This window comes from Rhipicephalus microplus, chromosome 4 (assembly GCF_043290135.1).
Source record: "Rhipicephalus microplus isolate Deutch F79 chromosome 4, USDA_Rmic, whole genome shotgun sequence".
Lineage (NCBI taxonomy): Eukaryota > Metazoa > Arthropoda > Arachnida > Ixodida > Ixodidae > Rhipicephalus > Rhipicephalus microplus.
This window is the reverse complement of record NC_134703.1, coordinates 182,796,498-182,819,972: the sequence shown is the minus strand read 5'-3', so window position 1 is coordinate 182,819,972 and position 23,475 is coordinate 182,796,498. Positions and strand designations below refer to the sequence as shown.

Here is a 23,475-nt window from a genome sequence, read left to right as displayed (position 1 = left end):
TGTGCGAACGTATAATATTTATAAATTTGTAATGAAGGAGAAAGGCAGTTAGCCAAGATATTTGAATTGACCCTGTGTGAGCATTGTAAGCACAGCAGTTTTCATCACTTCGAAGAGTACCATGCTGGCGCAGGTTTAAATAGCTCCGTAATATAAAATAACATAGCCCAGCACACAACATACAACACATACAAATTTATACAAATACACAGCCAGTTCAATTTTCTCATTGAAAAGTGTGACACTCATAGAAATTTATGTAAAGTTCGGCTGCAAAGACGTAATTTCGCATCGCGCAGAATGATTCTATGAGATGTTGAAAGCGTTCACGTTTTTGTTTATATCCGTCAATGGTCGAAAAGAGAATGTATGTGCACAGAAGAGCAGGCCATGTTGGGGTAATGATGAAAGTTATGTATGTATTCACAAACCACAAGTAGTGGGTGGTGTACAAAGGGACGTGTGTGTGGTCATTCCAGCTGTGCGACGGTGTGCTGTGACTTCTGAGATTGGTGAATTGAGCTGGACACTTTGAAAGGACCAGACAGTTCTTCATAATACAGAAAGAACAACAGTTTTCAGAGGCGTGTTTTGTAAAGTTGAAGCCTAGAGAAATGTCATTTCAAATTTAGTGCCAACAGTGTGTGATGTTTCACGTTGTACCTTTGCCACTTACACTTGCTACACACTTTAATGTAGCAGGTTTCTTTAGCAGGAAGGTTCAGCCGTGTCACTAAACTTTTTACATAGTCCATCAATGACACGGTGAAACAATTCATCCGGAGTGCAACTGAGTATGCTGTTTGACGACAACAATAATATAAAATTGCATAGGTTTATCCCCAGGCCTGTTTCTTCTGAAACAATGCATTATACCTCTGATCTTTATTATTGGATATATCACCTGTACCATAAATCTTAGCTTCTGATGACATGGTTATGGTAAATATTTCGATTGACTGCAGTTAAAATATGTTTAGAACAGTGACCCAAATATGAACACAAAGCAAAAATTGAATTTCTGTGTGGTCTCACTTGTTTTGTCTGTGCAAGATCCAGTAATATTGCTGCCCCATAGAAGAAAATCATCTAGTTTCAGATCTATCAGCAAATCACAAGTTATGTTTGTAGCATGATGTAACAATATTATTACAGAGTTATTTTAACAGAGTCGGATTGTTGTTGAGATGACTTTACTTTTACTTGCTCTTGAGGAGACAGGTTGCTTTCATCGGTCACCTTGATACTCCTAGGCATGCTGTTCAAACAGCAGAAAAAGAATCAACATTAGATCCCAAGAAGTATGCTTTTCTCACAGTCCCCAAGGATATCCTTATTAGCCTTTCTAAGGTGACAAAAAGGTCAGAAGTCTCATCAACCGGCGGTGGTCGCATTATTCAGTAGCTCAGTTTGGAAGTTTTTTTCTTATAAAGTCTAGTTACGTTGTTGCTTATAATCGTGCTCTGTTACAGTATGCTTGCCAAAGTTATTGATTGTGTGTTGTAGTGCTTTTAGGCAATACGTAACTGTTACATAGGCTGCATAAGTGACTTTTGTATCCTCCTCAATAAGTTTCCGACGCCGTTTTTCAGTGCCAGTTAGCCTACAAGGCTCAGGTCCGGTTAACCTTCCTGCTTTTTTGTCAGCCTTCTCTCCCACTTTTAACTATTTTAGGTGAGTTCAACCATGTGTCATTACGTAGCGAATATATATATTTATAGTAAGAGAAGAGGGAATGTTGTAGAATTGTGATTATTCCCGTGGTGTTTTAGTAAAAGTAACTTTTCAGGGAAATAAGAAATGTAGTCAGGAAACAAAACAGTACATTAAGCCAATAATTGGAGTGTATGAATTTAAACTAAACGTTCCTGCTTCAGGGTTTTTTGTAGAACAGTGAAGTTGGATCTTCTACATCCGCCACTAATACAATCTTCATGGCGAGCACATTATAAAATTAGAGGTATATTCACAATGTGACAGAAAAAAATGTTAAAAAGAGTGTAAGAAGATTACTTACTGTATCAGCAAAACATCTGAAAATAGCACAACTGAATCTTCTCTGCATGTATCTCTGAAGATGTGAGATGAGGTGTCATGCTTAAGGTGCGAGGAGCAGGCACGTTCAAGTCATGGATGGCATTTTTTGTGAGCTTACGACCGAATGTTACCTTAAAAGAAGTGAAAGCAACAATAGTGAAGATTATGTGGGCATAGCAGCGTTTGCTCTTTTTATAAGCAATAAGGGTTGTGGTGAAACACACAAGCATAAAAGTTACACCAAACTCGCCATGGGTTAAGCTGCATCACACCAAGATTGCAATATAGAAGCTTAGGTCTCTCATGAACACGTGATTTTTATCACTTTTTCCTTTTGCTTCCATGTACAGGTATCGGGGAAAGCTCTGCGAGGAAGCTGCTCCGCAACTTGTTTTGCACCATGCTGTTTTGAAACACTAACTCAAGTTAGTATATGTAAGTTTCAGATCCACAATATTTTTGACATAGGAGCGATATAAAAAAACTTCACCTCGTGACAATGCAGAAGCAGCGACAAAATATTTCGAGCATTCATACGCAAATGTTCTTGATATTTGTTCTGCACTTCGTAAGGCACCAGCAATCACAATTTAGGTGAACGAGGAAGGGGTAATTATCGCACTTTTTGAAAATACACTAATTTTTAGTTCACGATGAGTACGTAATGTTGTGCATGAAGCATAATGTTTGACAAAGCTAGTGGGTCTGTCAAAGAAACTGTTGCCCAAGTTTTCTGCTCATCTTTTGTTTTCAATTGTATCATAGGCCTGCAAACTTTACTAAAACATATTGAGATAGTTTGGTTATTTATCAGAAAGTAAAGAAAATAAAGCTAGCTTTAGGAATTATAGGTTACACTCACGTTACTTTCTTGACTTTTAAAATAAACTGAGTAACCCATCTCTCCATATATCTTTTATTATCATACACTATTTATGGCACCGAGGCTTGATATTCTAGTGCAATTTGAAAGGAAGAATTTCTTGAATTATGGGGATGTGAGAGAAATGCGGCAGAAATACGGAAAGCATTGTCTTTAATCATCATCATCCACATCGGCAAAGCGACTCTGCGATGAAGTCAGTACATTCTGGATCTTAGGTGCTTAGCACTTTTAGAGTGCTGCGCTGGCATAGGCTGTGATCGCGCGCTGTCATTGCCGCGTAGCGTGACATCGGCAAACCCAATTTAGATAGCCATCTGAGCATGGGCCCGGGCCAAAGAGAAAACTTTCTCTTGTTGTTCGAGTGCCTTCGTGATAATATTATTGCAGGAAAAGCGGCATACAGCATAGTCAACTTTACCCTATTGAGCGTGCTCTCACGCCAAAGTCCTATTTCACTTGTTCTTCGAATGTCTTGATGATGAGTTTCACACAAACCACCTATAGTATTATATCCAAGTGCAACATACTGGGCCAAATAAGTGTAACATCGCACATGTAGCCATGAGTGCCTTCAGTGCCATAATTTTGCCATATTGATCTCACCCTCTGTGGTTTCTGCATCTGGAACAGTTACTGCTGTCATAATTTCATATAAACAGGTGTTTTGAATAATGCAAGAATAGTCATTGAATACTTTACAAGCAAGTGCTTCTTCAATCAGTGCACTGTACGTGGCGCAATTTGCTTAAAGCTGCAGCACAGCAAATGGAAAAGGAAAAAAGTTTGAGATGCATAAGAAAATTAAAGCTTTTTTGTAAAGTATGTAAGTTCACATTCACGCAGCTGCAGTAGCAGCAATTGCAATTCAAACAATTAGCGCCAGCCTATACTTATTCAATGTCTGCTATCGTATGCAAGCTGGGCAGCTAATGCAGACGTTACATAGGAGTAACGTAGTTCATTTACTTGCTTGCAGCCTGTTTTCGCAAGATAGATTTTAAAATTTAAAACATTCATGTGCTGCACTTAGGATCACGTCAGGAGGCAGCTGCGAAGCTACCAGTGAAAATGTGTTTTGAAGACACGTTTGCAGCTTAAAGGTTAGAGAATGCTTCCCTTTGTTACAGGAAAATCTTGAAAGTATTGCATCAACTGAAGTTGAGCAGAGTGTCGAGGTGGACACAAAATTTTGCAGCAGAAAATGAAAACTGTGACACCATCTCTGAATAGACTTATTGGCTTAATGACCTGGGCATTTCGTGATTGCTGGCGTTAGGCCAAACATTCAAGCCCATAAATGTACGAATTACTGCAACAGTATCTGGCGCTTGAAAAACCTGAGCTGCAAGGTTTCAGATTATATGTGTATCTCGCAGTATCAATGCTTGCTGCAAATGTTATTTCATATATTTCACAAGCTCAAATTCTTTTGCGGGAAGCCATCAGTCGAAACTGTGGCGGATGCAGCTCAGAAGAATAATAATATTATTAAACAATAATAAACTTGATGAAGGAGAAGATGAAACCAATAACTTAACAGCTCCTTAGAATGGCCGAAGGAATCAGTTAGAATAACAAAAAATGTTTGAACACACGGGCATTTTCTGCCCTAAAATAGCATCCCGCCGCAGTGGTCTAATGGATAAGGTACTAGGCTGCTGACCCGCTGGTCGCGCGATCGAATCCCGGCTGCGTCTGCATTTCCGATGGAGGCGGAAATACTGTAGGCCTGTGTGTTTAGATTTGGTTGAACGTTAAAGAACCCGAGGTGGTCGAAATTCCCCGAGTCCTTCACTACGGCGTCTCTCATAATCATATGGTGGTTTTGGGACGTTAAACCCCACATATCAATCTTTCGTCACTAAAATAGCAATTCAGGTCTGCGTGACACACATTTATATTGATGTACTAACAGCTCGCGTTCCTCACGGCTCTTCCCCGCACTGTGAAAAAATCATCATCATCATCTCTAAAACACACAGTAAGTCATTGTGAATGCTCTGTGATAATTTCCGCAGTTCTCTAGCTTGTAAAACACTTCCGTGACAGGGTCTCAGTAATATTGTTTGAGGTAGCCTATATCTCCCGGAAGGGCTGCAGTTTCCACGTAGACAGCATGACTTGTACCGTTCCTACAGCTTTTTTTCTTTCATGATTTTTGAGTGTGAAAAGACGTCTTTGAACTTTTTGCAGTCATAATAAAGATGAAGTGTTGCACAATTGCACAATACTGCGGTATTACTCAATTGTTGCTTAGTTCCAAAAACATTGCTAACTATTTTCTGAATTCTTCTAGTAATTTCAAGCTGCTGCCCATCACTGAAGCACCTTTGCCATTTGTTGCAAATAAGTTAAAAGGCATTACAGCAGGTTCTCGCAACCTTGTGCAATTCATGAAAGTGTCTTTTCAGCTTGAGACATTCATTTTCACAGCTCTCTTCAGGTGCAATTCACTTTGCTGTGTTTGCATATACCGGTACTAGTCAAGAAATTTTTGCTGCTAATTGGAGAAGTTGAGCTACTGAGCTTATAATATAAACGTTTTGTGTATAGACACATTGTACTCACAATGTTCAAGCAAGGTCGTTGCACTCATTGGCATAGCCCACTGTGTACTACTATGTTGTTTGGCCCGTCACGGTGGTCTAGTGGCTAAAGTACTTGGCTGCTGACCCGAAGGTCGCGGGATGAAATCCCGGCTGTGACGGCTGCATTTCCGATGGAGGCGGAAATTTCGTAGGCAAATGTACTCAGATTTTGGTGCATGTTAAAGAACCCCAGGTGGTCGAAATTTCTGGAGCCCTCCACTACGGCGTCTCTCGTAATCCTATGGTGGTTTTGGAACGTTAAACCCAACAAATCAATCAATACTACGTTGTTCGGTTGTCGAAAACAAAATAGCACACATGAAAGGGAATATAAAAATTACTGTTGTCTTATCCTGTTCCTGCATCTATAGCCACAATGAAATAAAACAAAAACGCACTGTTTCATGGTAAGGCCAGCAGGTTACTTTTGGGGCCTTAAATATGAGCGATAATTCTTGTGTTTAACCTCTCTGTCTTCGTCTTCCTCTTATCTCTTTCTCTCTACACATCTGTCCAGTTCTGTTGGAGTACTGCTACAAGAGTAACACCTAAGGCAACTTAGAACAAGAAAACATGAAATATTTCAAGCAAGACATGGAAGGTCAGCGTGCAAAGTATGATCTCGCCGAATGTAATTACTTGCGATACAGTTATAGCGTCAACTTCTGGTGTAATATGGCACATGCATAACAAATAAATGATTTATATAGGTTGATGAGGTACAATACCCGGAAAAGATGCAATGCATACTGAGATAAATGACGTAACATTACAAATGTTTTCATAGCCACCTTTACTTGAATAATTACACCATACTGACTTCACCCTCGGTTTAGTACATGTATTGGATAGGCATAAATGTCATAACTTCATGTGTACAGGTGTCTCGCATAATCTGAGAGCAGTTTTTGAAGGGCTGTGCAAGTAAGCGCTTAATATTTGCAAAAAATTGTACAATTTTGAAAAAAAGAATTCTATTTATTGTAAACGTAAAAGGTAAGTTGGTATGTAGCAATTTATTCACACATAACTTCAGCTGTCATAAAATTTTACTGACAAGACTTCTCATAAGTGCCACTGCACGGTTTCTGAAAGCGGGCATGGCAGAATCATCGAACTCTGGAGGCACTTAAATTTCAGCGGAAAGTTCGGAGAAAAATTAGTGCCTGCCTCCTCTGCCTTTGTGGCCTGAAAGCATGCATGTTCAAAACACACCGCTTAAGTTTGAAACCTGTCTGTCTTTTTGAAGGAACCCACATAAAATGGATGCCCCCTGACCTTCATGAATGAAAAAAAACTCTTGGTACAGCCAATGCACAAGCGCTTCTTTTGTATTTCGCGAACCGCTAAACAATTTTATTCTGGTTACACTCTCATCAGGTCATCTACTTTGGGTTGGCCTAGTCACTTGGCGAACGAAAGTGGTGGTTAATCTAAGCAACCTTCATTATTCAAGCCCTACTATCAATGAGCACACCGCAGTGCATAACATAAATGCACGAGCTGTTCAAGAAGTTTATAGAAGTGGATAAGAAATTTATTCTCCGCCTAGGAGATATATTTTCTGTAGAAGGGAAAGCAAGTTTTGTAGCATGTCACAGAATCATTTTTAGGAGTTAATTTCTTCCTCCTAGACTAGCTTCTACACTATAGAGAAAAGATGTTTCAGGTTCAGAATGGGTCCCCTCGATGACTCGTGAGCATGGTGACAGCGCGAACAAAGAGCCGTAGTCCAGTGAAAAGACGCTTTATTGTAGCCTCAGATGCCTGCCCGAGTGAAAGCCCGAACCTCCGCTCTCCTAATTCAGATTAAAACGTCCTTTTTTTCAGCCCCCGGTTGAACAGAGGGTCTTCCCACAAGTCAACCACACGTGCGGGCTCGCATTGCCACAACCAATTGCACAAACACTTTTATAATAGACTCTGCATTGGTAAAAACCACGTTGCCGAATACAACACGCAAAAGGATAAGTTATCCGCGAGTCACACTCTCTCTCATGCCAGGCCGTGCTTTCTCCGTCGGCCGACTTCCATCGGCAGCCGTTCTCGTGCTCAAGCCCCGTCAACGTTCTCATTAACGTCGCTTCGTAGAAGCTTTCATAAGCGCGGAGATTACACCATCTGGCCCTGTGCATTGACCAGGTGTGCATGCGACATCGAGGCGCCCCACCATCTTAACAACACTTGGTAATGGCGTAAAGCGCGGGAGGATAAGCTCGTGTCCATGCCGCCACTATGTCTTGGTCAGCCCACTGGTCGTGTCCTTGCATCATTCTCAATGACAGGCGTGCATGCATTCTTTTGACACGTTTGCATGCATGACAATGCCTGACAATGACAGGCATGCATGACAATGACACGCGTCCATGCTTGCATTCTCAATGACACGCGTGCATCTGTATTACACTCGGCTACGTTGCGAAAGGGCACAGGAGCTCCAGAAATGCGTTCACGCAGACGAGATTGGCTGTGCTGCAGTGGTCATCGATGAACCACAGATATTGTCTCTGGTGGCCGATGCTGACTGTGTATCCGTGGTCACTCGAAACAATGCTGGGGTTTGACTTGGTACTTTGGTGGTGACGCCGCTTATGACCGCGACTGACTATATCTTGGTGGTCTGTGCCGGAAACGCTGCAACTTCGTTTGCACAGACAGAACTATGCAAGGAGGACAAAATAGGCTGCACTACAGTGGTTGGACATGGTCATGCAAGCACTTTTCGCGGAAAGCTAGCAAACACATACCATGCTGTGCACCTCGGCTGTGCCATGGAGTGAGTGCTGGACGCAGCGCATGAGAAGAAAGTTGACGCTCTTTCGCGATAAATGACACCTCAATGAGCGGCTCCTCCTTCACAAAAGGCAGGCAGCACACGAAAGGCACTGGCACCTGAGTGAACGTGGTCTTGGTCTTGGTATCATCGCAGAGTTCAAGATCCTTGCCGGAGAATCCTGCTCACGCGTGCTGTCATCGTCTTCCCCGCATCCTGTACGCGTCCATGCTTGCATGTTGTTCGCGCTCGGGTGGCAGCTGCGAGTATGTTGAGCACAAAAATTCTTCCCCTCTTAAAAGTTAAAATGGAGTTCGGCGATGGGTACCTTGTGCTTTCCTGGCGTCGTCGCTGTAGGCGTGTCAAGTCCGAGAGGAGCTGGCGTCGGCGGGTGCCTTAGCGAAGGTGAATCTGGGCCCACTTTTCAGACAGCTCTGAATGAGGAGTGGTCTCAACGTTCCCTAGCGATGTACTAACATCTGAGACAGGCATGAAAAGGGAGACAGTTGGCGAAGTGTACATGCTTAGACTGCAGTGGAGCTATCAGAGATGCACAATTCACTAAATGAAATTGACTGGTAATGTTCGAAGACCAGGGTGAACTATTTGAACTTATTTACGAACATGCAGCTTCTCGCTTATATGCGACGCAAAACAGTAGTTAGCTGAGCCAAGAAGCTTAGTTGAAGAAGGCCGTGGCCAATCATGTGCAGGGTCTCAATGAAATGCAAGCAGAAGTATGATGGTACCAATTTTCCAATTTTGGTTGCGTCTCATAAACCTATTTGCAGTTTAATAAATTTTAATAAATTTGAGAACTACAACTTCGCCATCCCACACAAAGTATCAGCGTCACGAACGTGAACTACAGTGTGCCGCCATTGTGAGGGCCCCGAACCAGACGACGCCGCCTCTGTGTGCGAGCGACGCTGATGCGCGTTTCTTGCAGCGCATCAGCGTCACTGCCTCTGTGTCCGCCGCCTCTGTGACCTCTTGCTTTCCTGCAGAACGCGTACCGTGCCGAGAGGGCATGCCAATGAGAGCCTCTTGCAGGCCGAGTCCATGCATTGCCAGTCAAAATAAGCGAAACTGCTCATCCAACCCGTTGAAGGGTACAAAGTATTGCTCATTGTGCAGCGAAAGCAGCTCATAAAACCTATAGGAGAGTACTAGGAGCTCGTTCATGCTAGAAAACGGAGCGATTGCAGCGGATAATACGGAGAACTAGCCGCCAACATAAACATCACAGCACTCACGCGTTTGACGGCTCGCTTTCTATGCCCTCATGATGCCGCTAGCTTACCAACGCTCCTTGGCGAAGGGAAACTGGCGAAAAGCTCACCATCAGGTGGCATATTTATAAAAAGGGTCTATAGCGGAAGAGAAGAGAATAAATGTATCAGCGACTGTGCTCGGGTGTGATGTATGTAATGTCCTGTATATCTTTGTGTTCATGTATGTTCCCATAGATTGAGTGTAGCTGATCGTGTGTGAAGTGTATTACAGTGCGTTCAATGAACTGTCATGAGTATATGTTCGAAATGAGCGTCATCTGACATTGTTGCATATTCTCTGTCAAAACGTTCGTAGTCAGTATAAAAACCACAACAATACTTCACTTTTGCACCCTATCTTTAGTAACATTTCTTTTCTCTAGATGGCGTGACTTACCATCTACTTCATGGCTGTGGCACACTCATCCTTCTGTATAGCTATACAGTGAACCATCAATCTACTGAGAAATATTCTTTTCAATTATATCATTTTCTCCAGGTGTCTCGAGCCATTTTCTACAACGGCTGTGGGGCTGTTACAGGCCCACTTTTTATAAATAACCTAGTACATCTATCTCTATATTCACCCATGCACACACTTCCGAATTTCTGCAGCGATTTGTTCACGAGGAGCATGTACACTTAGAGGAAATTGTGCCTGCGAAAACAGCGATGAGGCTCTGCGCAACCGTGTATATGAAGTGCAGATTACGAAGGATTGTTAGCCGCACGAAGATGGGCTGAAACACGAAAGCCGGACCGTTCTTCTCGAAAGCGCGTTGTCAACAATAGTTGTGGTCATCGCCGATTTCCTCCGTAAACACGCGCACAACGCCGCTACACCAGCCGATGGTTTAAGTACTAGAGGCAGCCTTATATTTACTTGTTGTGTGAGAAATGTTTTGTAGTATTCCGGGTATCTCTGTTGCGACTACTGTCTAAGTGGGCGAGCGAAACGCGCGATCAGCGTTGTTGTTTCACGTGGTTCTCGTCACCACATGTATTTTTTATTTATTTATTTATTTATTTATTTATTTATTTATTTATTTATTTATTTATTTACATTTCAACTACATCGCCATAAGGCATTACGTAGGGGAGATACACATAATAATTTGACTACATAGTTTTTGATCGAAACAATAGATACAACAAATGCAACAGCACTCGAGATATCTTAAGAGAAGAAAAAAAACAAGAAAAAACACTCCAATAGTGGTGAGCGAAAACAACGTCGCAGTCATGCATTTGTGAACACCCACACGCTTCGAGAGAACAAACCATTCTTAGTGGCAGTGATATTGTAGGTGTTGTTACAAGGAAGAAAAAAAAAGTATTCATAATCGGTTTTCTTGTTTGTTGTATTCGTCCTGAAATTTTATATTACGCTGAACAAAACTGTTTTTACGGGGACCAGCCGCACATGCTGTTAATTAGTCGAGATTCGATGCCATCGGTGGACCTACATGTAGCGCTCGCTTCACTGACTAGGCGTCCACCATCTTCATTTTGACGATGGAGAAATCGCTTCTCCATTGAAAAAGAAGAAACGTATCTCCATTTAAAGACGAACATTGTATACATGCATCACCGTTTCATCCTAAAAGGAGAGAAGGTTACTTCGTTTTATTTTTTTAAGAGTGATGGGCTCGGGCTTCATAAATAGCATGGGCCTGTGCAACGCTCTATTGCGTTGTTCTCGTTACGCGTCCAACCACCTGCACTGGTAGGCAGGCTGGTGTCGTATGTGGCATCTACACCAAATACGATGTTACTACGACGATTCGTACCAAGAGTCACTTCACTGTCATCGCCATACAATACTCAGGTTTTGTTGACCAGCCTCCCGAAAAGCCAGCTTAGTACCAGTGAAATCAGCATGTTATGGCTGTTTCAGCATTTCTGTCCTACTGGTCAGCGTGACTGCAGTGTATATGAATATTGTGGTAAGTGCACATACCTCAAAGCAGAAATTTGGGCAAGTTGGTGCCTGTAGATCTTTTGCATATTAAAAAGCGCAGACGAACAAGCACAAGAGAAAGACATGTAAACAGGACGGGCGCCCGTTTAGTTTACGTGTTTCTTTCTCTTGTGTTTGTTTGGCTGCGTAACCACACGAGAAAGAGACACTGAAGCAAGACGGGTGCTCGTCCAGTTTACAATTTTCTTTCTCGTTTTTGTTCCGCTGCGCAAACACAGGAGAAATAGACAGTGAAACAAGATTGTCGCTTGTCTTGTTTACTTGTTTCTTCCTGTTGTCTTTGATGCACTGCACAAACACATGAAAAAGAAACACACAAACAAGACGGGCGCCTCTTCTGTTCACGTGTTTCCTTCTCTTGTGTTTGTTCCACTGCGCTTGCTCAGACGCAAATGTTCAGCACAGATCTCAAGTGCGGTATTGTCGGCATTGCGTTAAAAAGCGCTTCCCTTCACCATCGACTGAGAACCCACGCTCTTATAAATACCTACTTAGTCTGCTCTTTAACCCAACTGGCCGTTGAGACAGAAAAAAGTACTTTCCGACTGGGTAGGGCTGACAAACACTTCATTTACAAAATAAGCTCAATAAAGCAATGCGACACTTACTTGAGTTTTATTTAGGACTTTCATGCCGGGAAATACTTTGCCAACAGCCTCTATTATTTCCTGCGACTGGATATTTAAAGCGTCGCCAAGCAAAAATTTGATGTTGCAGCCTTTACCAAACTTATCCTTGAGATGCTGCAGCGTTCCCAAGCAGACCATTGTGCCTTGAACCATTATGCATATTCGATCACAAGCGACCTCACACTCTTCCATGCTGCAGAGAAGTTTGTTGTGCATGTTAAAAATGACACAATAATAATGAGAACAAACAGACAACACAGCGAAGCAAAATATTGTGAATGCCGTTAGCAGTAAATGTTAACAAAGTATGAAGACAGAAGGATGGGTGAAAAGATAATTGGCTACCGGTAAAGACCAAACCTACGATTTCGAATACTTAACTAACTGAGCTGCCTCTGTGGGTAGCACCCATCCACATTACACGGTGCATGTATTTATTTATTCATTTATTTATTCAATTTATTCAAATATTTAAGGTAGTTTCAAGGTCACAAGGCACTACAGAAAGAAGATTTGTGAAAAATGGTAGGTGCACTTTGAAAAAAAAAAGAAACAGAAAAAAAGGGGTAAACGTTGGCGGGGCATCATGTACGGCGGCCTTAAAGTATTTAATGTCCGCGATACAAGCGGCGAAGGCGGGAAGGTGCTTCCACTGGGATCTTGTTCTTGGAGCAAATGAATCACTATACAGTCTGGCACGACAGGATCGTTGGCCCACCTTAAACGAGCACTGACATCAAATTTACTCATGCCTAATTTTTTGCGTCAGCAAGCAGCTATAGACTCCATAGCAAGGATTCGCGACCTAACACGCAACTGAGGGATCAATAACTATCTATTTTGTTGATTTATATTTCAGGGATCTAGCACTATTGAAAATGGCCAGCGATCCTGCCATTTTTAGCACTGCGAGCACCAGCAGTGGCGCTACGTCATGGTCACTTTCAGATCACGCCACAGCTGACCACTTCTCAACAGAAAAGAGTGACGTCAGGCTCAGCGGCTCCACAAACATTTCGTCTCCTAGGCGGACACATTCAGCCATGCCTAGTCACCTGCATTGCTGTCGTCGCCGTATAAAGTGTCGACTCGGTTTTAATACGATAGTCTAGAGCTTGGAAACGCCACGATTCGCGACGTCGCGATTTTTTTTTGCTTTGATCGACCTATTGCAGAACAGTGATTTTGAAATGAACGCCGTTCTAAGCAGCACTGAAGAGGTGACCGAGGCTGCACACTTCCGCCATGTTCGCTCGTGTGTCTCTGTTAGCTATTCCGGTGTGTTTCGGTGTGTAAAGCATTCAGGTATACGCAGGGGGGTCAATGCAACATAGCTATCGCGAATGAGCATCTGCGGAGAAATAGAATACGTTTCCTCCTTGTCAGGTTCCTTTTTGCGCCTCCAGATGGCCCCACCTATCCAGTCTTCCATTCAATGATACCTGCGTGTTACTTGTTAGCGATGATATCTGACTACTCGCTCTTCCACTTTTGATAGCTTGATGTCGTGTTGATGTGTAACACATAAGTGATATAAACAGACACCCTCATTGCGCTTTTTCCGTGCTTCGAACTAGACGACTGCAACTCGCAACGATTCTCGACATGCTGACCGACTAACACACGTTTAATCATGCTCTTTTCTTTCGCCTTTCTTTAAATGTGGTTTTTTTCTTGGCAATTTCACGAAATCATTCAAACCGGTGCGATGAAGATCAGACGCGACGAGCCACGGCCGGGCTAGACTGCACCTGTGTGCGCTAGCCCGGCCGTGGACGAGCGAGTGCGTTTCTGCACTTCGGCGCCAGTCGGTGCCACAATAAGAACACTCGGATCGTTCCCGTCATCGCTACTAGGGCATCATCACTCAGGACGATGTTTGTGGAATGTATCACACCAAACACGTAGCACTAGTGTCGATGTCACAGGGCAGTCTATTTTTTTCTTCTCCTTAGCTTTTCTACGCTGTTTGGCATCGAATTAAAATAACTTTTACGCGACGGGTGCCGTTCCATTTTGGCCAAGAAGGCCTATGCATACCAAGCGATCGAATGTTGGGTACATCTCGATCTTGAAATTTGATTTCAGTGCTACTTTAAAGCGATGGTCTGTCGTTAGCAATATGGTACGAGGTGGACTAAAGAGAGCGTCCTTCAAGTGGTCGTTTAATGATAGATCTTTGCAAAAATATTGAAATAAGTTAACTTGCGGTGCAATAAAATATCAGGCATGTCTAGGGTGCGCTACATGAATGTAATGGTGTATTGACGTCAATGTTTTTATAACATGAAACGTGCTGTGCGATTCTCAGTTGCTCCAAGAGGTTGAATGAGAGTGCCATGAGTTTCATCGCATATGGCACATGCATACTCTAATTATTATGTGACCAATGTTTTATAGTGCGTTAAGTTGAGTGACGATGAAGCAGAGGAAAAGTTAAGACACAGATAACCAATCATGCGGTTAGGATTGTTAATCACATATTCTATGAATTTATTCGAGACAAAATTAGGAGATCTGCGAACTACAAGGTATTTATATTTGTAAACAGATGGTAATGAACTGTCTTTTAAGAAAAAGTACGACAACAGCGGGTGGTGGCTTGACGTCAAACTTGCATGCTCTTGCACTTAGATAAATTCAATACCATGAACCATGTCTTACGCTAGGTGAATATGTCTTACACTAGGTGAAGTTGAAGGTCGAAATGATCGATATTACTAGTTATTTTCTCATAGAGGATGTAGTCGTCTGCGAAGAGTAGGAGAGTAAGAAAAAACATAAGAAATTATTATAGTACATTCAGAAGAGCAGTGTGGCTAAAAGAGGCCCTTGTGGTACACCTGATGTTAATGCGCAATGGGGTGAACTAAAATGTTTACCTGCCATTTACAGGCTGTGCTTAACAGGAATTTCTTTAATTCATATAAGTACATCGCGGTCTATGTTGAGCTGAGTGAGTTTGAAAATAAGTAGTTCCAGTGAACGGAGTTGAATGCTTTAGCAAAATTGGTGTCGAACTCAAGGTCTTCGTTAATCGTTAGTAAAACTTTAGTAAAGTCGTTAGTAAAACAAAGAAACTATGTTTTGCATGAAACTGATTTATGGACGTCATGCTGATTAATGCTAACAAATGAATGAGATTAAAGAAATTGACTGAGGTGCGAGTATATGACATAATCGAATATTTTCACTGCAACTGATCTTAACGATATCTGACGGTACTTATTGGGGAGTGAACATCACCAGATTTGTGTACAGGGACCACCTTCCCTGCCTTGCAGTCAGATGGACATGTGTACTGCTGTTATGACTGTTCAAAACTTCAACAAGGATAAAGAAAACTTAACGTGAGTACAATTCAACATTTTCGATGAAATGCAATCTGGATCAGCCGAAGATGACACTTAAGAGCTTACAATCAGTCTTTTCGTATGTATTTGAAGAGTTCAATCTGGTCTACAGGTATGAAATATTTGTTATAGTGCCACTTTCAACTCTGTATTTGTGTCTGTTTGCTTATTTAGTTGACTTCATGAATACCGTCACTTTCTGTGCTTTTTGTTGAGATGTGGCACAAGTCGAGCTGAGTTTGTTTAGCATATTTTTCCCGCATTCTACACCACACACTGTATCTTAGTTTTGAGTTCAAAAAGCAGTGTCAATTGGTAACTCCATGTGAAATAAACTTACAATTTGTTTCACACCAACTGCCTCAGCGATAATACTCAGTGACAAGAAATCAGTGCATATAAATTGGTAAATAAAACACAAGAAGACTGAACTCTGGGCAACTAGATAATCCATAACTACAAATACTCCGCGAAAAAAAATTAAAACACAAAAGGCAGATGCACAAGCGCCGTGCGCTTGTGCATGTGCTTGTGCGTGTGGAAATATACTTTGGTTCTGTTCAAAGTGTGCAGCAAAAACATCACTCAGATCGTTGCAGCACTCACTAAGAGCAACTGGCACATCAAAGTGTATTAAGTGCATATGTTGTGCTTTAGTTCTGCAAATATGCCCCGAAATTACGTAGATCAGAGCGCTGCAGCGAAAAAAGGATTTCATTGTGAAATATTTTGGGCTTGCGAAAGCGCACTAAGGAATTCTCAGTTAAATATCTGATACGCAGTTCCCTGATAAATACTGGATGTTGATTACTCGCATCTAAATAGCCGCTTTTTTCATTGCGCATGCGTTATAACGTGGTATTGAGCCACGGAGAACGAAAAATTAATGAAATTTTTCCCTTCGTTACAAGCCAGTCAATTTGAGATAGCAATTAGTTCTTATATTCTAAACAGTTCTGTTTAACTGATCGTCTGAAAACCGGCAAATAACAGCTGAAAGAAAAAGTGCAACTCTGTGTGTAGCCTATGTAAGTCCGCCTTGCTACAGTATTGCATAATTTTCGTTGATTTCTTGATGAAAACCTGCGCTTTCATTGTGAAGTCGAATATACAATGGTTGCTGATTCTTGGTAGACGAGTGAGGGGTGAAGCTATAGGACATGTGCAGTGGTAAGTACTGAGCCTATTACGGAAGCGGAAGTTGGAGTAACGTGAGTGGTAGTGTCAACAAGCTGGGTAAAGTTAAAGTGGTGAAAAAATTTAAAATTTTCTGCTTTTCACTGTGTTGCGCTTTTGGTAACCGGGTCTCTTTCCCACATAATGTCAGCAAAATTCAAATCGCCAAGGATGAACGAAGATGGCTTTGGGTATCTGTATAACAGCTGATTGACAATATCGTGCAGGTCATTCCAAAATAATGATGAAGCAGTTGACGACTGATAGCCAATACGAAATATATGTGCAATGAAACGTGGCAGTGCCATTCAGCACCTACAGTGGCTGTAACGACGAGCATATAGTATAGAGAGTGCACATTCATGTGCTAGAGCACATTCAGTCGATAGCAGCAATATTTTTTCTGGGAAAATATGACCAAACTGAAAGATCCCAATGTACAAAAATACAACCTAGTTGGCGATACTTGCAAGATCGAAGACGTAATGTAAGATTGAAACTACTTTATTCACTCTTCAACAAGAAAACTTGCATTATACTTTCATAATATTTAAACCAACGCATTACCAATCCCCTCGTCATGAACCCAAATTTAAAGTACGTTCATACAACCCCAGGACGAATCTGTTTAAAAAGTGTTTTTTCCGCAAACTATTGTCGAATGGAATACGTTGCCAGCTGATTTAGTTGGCTGCAAGACTGCGTATTCCATGATGCTCTGTGCCACCCGCAATAATGCCTAAGATGGCACTGCGGGTAATGTTCCAAATAAAGCAAATAAAAAATAAAAATGAAACATATTATGTATCAGATAGCAGCTTATCAGTGTGGCAGTTTGTCACACTGAGTGTTTCTTTCTTGGTATCTTCATACATTTCATATCGCTCGCTTTGAAATGTCTGCAAACAAAGCACCAGCTGTTAGTTTTAGTTGAAGCAGCTCTAGCCACCACGACTGTCTGCTTCTTGGAGAGGCACAATACATGGTGTCCGAAGTGTCGGAGCCTCGTCGTAATAGATAATGTCAAGCCTACACAACAGCTGCGGCCTTTCATGCAACATACGAAGACATTGTCAGATGTTTAAGGAAAAGCAAAAAGTTTTCTTCGCGGCGGCGCACACAAAAGCACCCAGGACAGAAGCCACCAAGAGAGCATTTCTGCTCAACACCACCAGAAACGAAGCCTTCGAATTCTACAACAACGTTTCCTTCGAAGAAAGTGAGAGTAAAAGAACGTTACCCTACAGTGCTGTATATAAAAATTCGAATAATATCGTGTCGAAGAAGAGAACGAGGTCTACGAGAGGCCCGTTTCTGGCCCTCACAGAAAAAGGTGCGTCTCGTAAACATCACTCTTCTACAGCTAGGCAATATGTGGAGTAGTCGCTACATGGTTCTCGCGATCTGTGACAGGAATGATTGTTCGCATCATGCTGGCATGAGTATGATCCTTTTCGTTTTGAACTATGGATATCGTTAGCAGTGGCGCCCCACCACAGTGTCAGTCAGCAGACACCTGCTACTAGGGTTAGTAGACACCTGCTACTGACCTACACCAGTAGACAGACCTATGGGCTGCTCACCCACAAGTCGCGGGATTTAGTTCCTGCTGCCGCGGCTACATTTCGAAGAAGGGGAAAAGGCTCTTACCCATTTGCTCATATTTAGGCTCACGTTAAGGAATACCGTGTGGTCGAAATTTCCGCGGCCCTCTACTACAGTATCTTTCATATACTTATGATGGTTTTGAGGCATTAAGCCCCTCATATCAATTAATCAATCATTTCAAGTGCTGACATACCCTACGCTCAAAAAAGTTGTATCGACGCTTGCCCTGCGAACCGGGAGTGCCCGACGGGCCAGGTGGGTCTTCAGTGGCATGCAAATCATCTCTAGAACGGGTGAGAACCCACCCAACAGACTCATTGATGATGGTCATTTTAGCCGGGTGATCTTACAGTCCGGTGCTGGTAGAGACAATAATCGAAAGCTCCTCAGCCGCCTCGTCACAGATCAAGGTGCTGTTCGCAAGGGGGTTGCGCACCTACTAGTGTTGTGGTTTCTTCTGTTTAGTCTCTTGTTCATATGTTTTTCTGAGCAGCACCTCTTTCCGCAGCACACCCTTCGTATGGACAAGCTTCTGTTCAAGCTTGACAGTATCCTTCAATGGTGAGATCGGTTATGACTTTCAGCAAATGAAATCGAGTTAGCGTTACCTACTCGTGTTGTGGTTGCTTCTGTTGAGTCTCTTGTTCATATGTTTTTCTGAGCAGCACCTCTTTCCGCAGCACACCCTTCGTATGGACAAGCTTCTGTTCAAGCTTGACAGGTTCCTTCAATGGTGAGATCGGTTATGACTTTCAGCAAATGAAATCGAGTTAGCGTTCCCGTGGCGCGATGGTCTCGCAAAAAAGGGTCCATAGTGTTAAGTTCATCCTAAAGAAGACCATTGACTCCCGCAGTGACTTTTAGTTGGGTCTTTTAGCCAATATATAAACCCCTCTGAAAGATGGTTGCTCTCCAGGCGACCATCTTTCCTAGTCTACTGCAAGTTCGACAACGTCGCACGACCCTGCCCAAATACCGAAACGGTCTCTGAATTCTCGTGGAAAAGCATCGCCACTCTTCTAATGGCAAGACACTACCATCAATCGACTGGGGAAATTCAATGTGCATTTATATTGAAGACTGCTCACGCTTAGCGACAGTAAGTGAGCAAGCCGCAACAATGTCCTACATGGTGAATGCCGACGACCAGCGGATGCTGAAGCCAAGCAGGGAACACCTGCTGCGCATACTAGAACATGGTGCGAGTGAAGATAAAGACCATGATGCCGAAAACTCCGATGGCATGTTTGTCTGGCATGAAGGAGAGGAATGCAATACACCTGCACAAAGAGTGCACTGAGATCGAGAAGGCATGGTGAACAACACAACGCAGAGGGCTGAGCACGGAGGTGTCCACTCTTCAAGTGGACGAATGTCGACCAGGCAGCGTACGTAATCTCGACAATTGCATTATGGCGCCAACTTTCACCAAGTATCATAGATTTGTTTTTTTTTTCACCAAGAGAAGATGTATCAGGCTGCAGCTTATCAATGTGAGAGAACGTCACACAGAGTCTTTACTTTTTGCGTTTGCTTGTCTCTTCTTTTCATATCGGTCGCTTTAGAAAGCTGGAAATGAACCACAGGGCCTTCATTTTAGTCGGTGCAGCTCTAGCCAACTGACTGTCTGCTTTTTTAGGAAAGGTAACACACTATATAAAATATAGTAAACGTGAACACTCCCTGAAGAACTCACGAAGTTTCAACGAAGGCACGGCGGACCATCATCGAGTACAACACACAGCAACTCATGCAGCGTCCGCGAAAAGACCACTTATTTTGCTTGTGGCATGTAACGTTTATTTATCTATCTTATCAGAACGCAAAAAAGCACAACATCTTTATTTTGACTTCAGGACTGTGCGCAAGCAAATAGCGTATGTATATGGCCACTGCTTATGTTTGCAGCTTCACATGGACACAAATGATGTCTTTTGCACACTTTTCGAAGCAAGCAGTTAGGCACCAAATCTAACAAATAAAAAAACAATGTGCTTGAATGCAACAAGGTGAACCATGGCTATCTCTGTTGAGAGCCTTTCGCACGCCGTTTCTTTTAGGTGTGCGTACTTTTCGTAAGAAATCTGCGTGTCTCATTTTAAAAAGAAAGACGAGATTTTTCTGCTACTGCCTGCAGAGCCTTCAAGTTCGATCATTTTGACTTTCTGAAATGTTCGTATTTGTTTAAATAGTCTGGATGCTACTTGCTTAAATTCGTGCCATTTTTACAGCGGGCAAGTCCACGAAGAAGTTATTTTAAAATCAGTTTCCATGAACAGCGGACCAATGAATGCAATGCCATGAAACTGTGCTGTGATGAAAACTAAAGCTAGAAGCTAACTCTGTTTTATCTCACTGATTTGATGTTGCTGACAATTTCTTGATATGACCTGTCGCATCTGATGCACAAAACACTAGTTCAAGGTATACGGCAGTTCCAGGAACCAACGCGGTTTCCTTATGAGGCATTCGGCTGCACCGCAGTAAAGTAATGCACTGAGTTGGGCAAGTTAGTTAGCAGTAATTTAAAGGCTTATGAATGTAGTATTGACCATGGATGAAGAGGAGTTGACTGCTTATATGTAGAGTTTAACGTCCCAAAACGACCATATGACTATGGGAAACTTTGTTGTGGAGGGCTTTCAAACTTGCGACCAAGCGGGGTTTTTAGGTGCACCCAAATCTAAGGACAAAGAGCATTGAAAGACATGAATGTGGCGTGCATGAAGAACGCTGGCGTGGCGCAATCACGCTGACCTACAGATGCTACTACTGTTACAGCTCTCGTCAATGGAATAAGCAAGGACCTGACTCCGCCCCAAGCGGACAAACTATTGGCGTTGTTGCCGAAACATCAATCATCATTTCCTTTCCAGGGTTATTCTCCTACCCTAGGACAGACGTCGGCGGCTGCTGATTGTATACACAATGATGGAACTTCTATTGTCTACCGGCGGCCAGATCGTGTATCTTCCACCGAACGTAAGACATTGACATGCACGTTGTGAACACCCCGCCGCGGTGGTCTAGTGACTGAGGTACTCGGCTGCTGACCCGCTGGTCACAGGATCGAATCCTGGCTGCACCGTCTACATTTCCGATGGAGGTAGAAATGTAGGCCCACGTGCTCAGATTTGGATGCACGTTAAAGAACCCTAGGTGGTCGAAATATTTGGAGCCCTCCCCTACGGCGCCTATCATAATCATATAGTGGTTATGGGACGTTAAAGCGCAACGTGCGTTAAACCCCTCAACGCACGTTGTCAACATGTACAAGCAAAATAATATCCGCTCATCTGCAAACCCTTGTTTGTCACCAGTCGCTTTCCTGCGCAATCAGTAAAAAAGTATACCGGTTGCCTAACATTGGTGATGCTTCTATACAGCATATTTTTTCAGTCCCACATACCAAATCCTCAAGCACGAAGATGACAAGGATAAAATCACGTACATATGGGTAGTGAGAGACGTTAAAACGTACGGCCATAGGCGGTTGCAGATATCGAAACCAAAACCATAGTGGTACTTCAAAAACATGAAAGAAATGCAGGCGTCTGCCGTTCCCGCGTCTCCCACATTGACGATCCAAAAAGCTGTTCTTTTGGTTCGCCGTTCTCGCTTCTGTTTGGCTCAGTAGGCTGCCGGATTTACAGAGCGCAGTTACTGCTTTCGTTTAGGCATTCGCGCCTGTTCTTGAGCTTGTAGTGCTCCATCTGCTCGGAAAACATGAAATATAGCACGGACCAGCTGTCGGCGCTGTTCCTAAAAAGTTGTCTACTATTCGGGCGTGTGTACGATCCGTGCGCTTCCCATTTAAAAGCTAGACTTTTATACTGCAGCGGAGTATCAACTTTTTGCAGGATTTTTTGTGGCATGGCTGCGAAGCTGTAAATTGATACTGCTGCCCGTGGTCTTGGCAGCATGGCTGCAAACCTATGGACAACGCCACTGACAGTGCAACCAATGGAACAATGCAAGCAGTGGACTTCGGAGCTGAGAGCCCTACAGGCTGAAGCGAGACGCATGCGGTGAGAAATAGACCCGGAGGAGGCATGGCCGCAAGATGCTGCAGCCATGCACCTGAAGCAGACACTACCAACCGATGTTGATGGGGCCGAAGCGCTCTGTAATCGCGATTTTCTAGATTGCAGTTTCGGTCACAGCTACAAAGTAAGAAACTACTTGCGGTTTAAGAACAACCTGACCACAATTTGAACTATCCTAAACGGGTACTCCCGCGCCAGCACCATCATCGTTTTACAGCGGGGATTAGCCGTAAAAAATAGAGAATACCACAGTGACTAAAAAGTATGTTCTACTTCAAAAACTGTTTGGCGGTCAATCAACCAAAGAGTCCTCGTGGATCTGCCCTTCTCGCAACCAATAAAATACCATGAAATTTACAATTGTACTTATGTGTTGTCCCTCCGTTGTATGTTCGAGGGGCTTGGTACAGGGGATTCTCAGTTACCCGAATGACCCCCCAACTTCACCCACTAATCATCAGTTACTTCGCGGATATGCAGTGACTTTTGTTCCGCCTTTTTCTCTTCGCCTTTTATTCCATGTTTAGCAAAGCTCCACAACATCATCCTGCATAAAGATAAGAACATGCTCAGTTTTTTTTGGTTGATTCTTTTCTGATGAAAAACAACATCGCCAACACCAAGTCGTGGAGTGGCTGGCATTGACAAAGATCTTGTCACCCGTGCATACGTTACAAAACCCGTGCGAACCACGTTTTTTTTTGTTCGTTCAAGCTAGCTCCACACTGAACGACGTTTGAAAGCAATTAGGTCCGTTTTCTTTTCACCAACATATTTAAATATTCCTAAAAGTGTTGTTTTATTGGCGTGAGGGGAAGTGCTGGGAAAAGTTAATGCGTGATACCTGTGTGAAGTAAGTACCAAGCTGCATTTCGTGCATTTCTTGATGTCAATGAGTCGCTTGTAGATGCGCGTTCTCGCGAGCACGTCGACACCAGCGTATGGCTCATCCAGGAACACAACACCAGGTAGGCCAATCAAGGAGATTGCGATTGAGAGTTTGCGCTTGTTTCCACCACTTCCGAAAAAGGCAGTGATGGAGATGACATGCATGAAAATAAAAGAAAATGTAACGTGACGCCAGACACCAGCGCAAAATATAAACTCGTTGGGTGCGCTAACAT

General features: G+C 42.9%; 1 protein-coding gene across 1 annotated transcript in view; it reads right to left on the bottom strand.

The window, feature by feature from the left end:
• LOC142814454 (ABC transporter A family member 11-like) overlaps window positions 1-12,354 on the bottom strand; it is a 31,567-nt gene extending 19,213 nt beyond the window's left edge. The window contains exon 1 of the mRNA XM_075893216.1: window positions 12,148-12,354. Within this exon, the coding sequence (XP_075749331.1) occupies window positions 12,148-12,321 (174 nt within the window). The 5' untranslated portion in view covers window positions 12,322-12,354. The remainder of the gene's footprint in view (window positions 1-12,147) is intronic.
• Window positions 12,355-23,475: the final 11,121 nt, after the last annotated feature.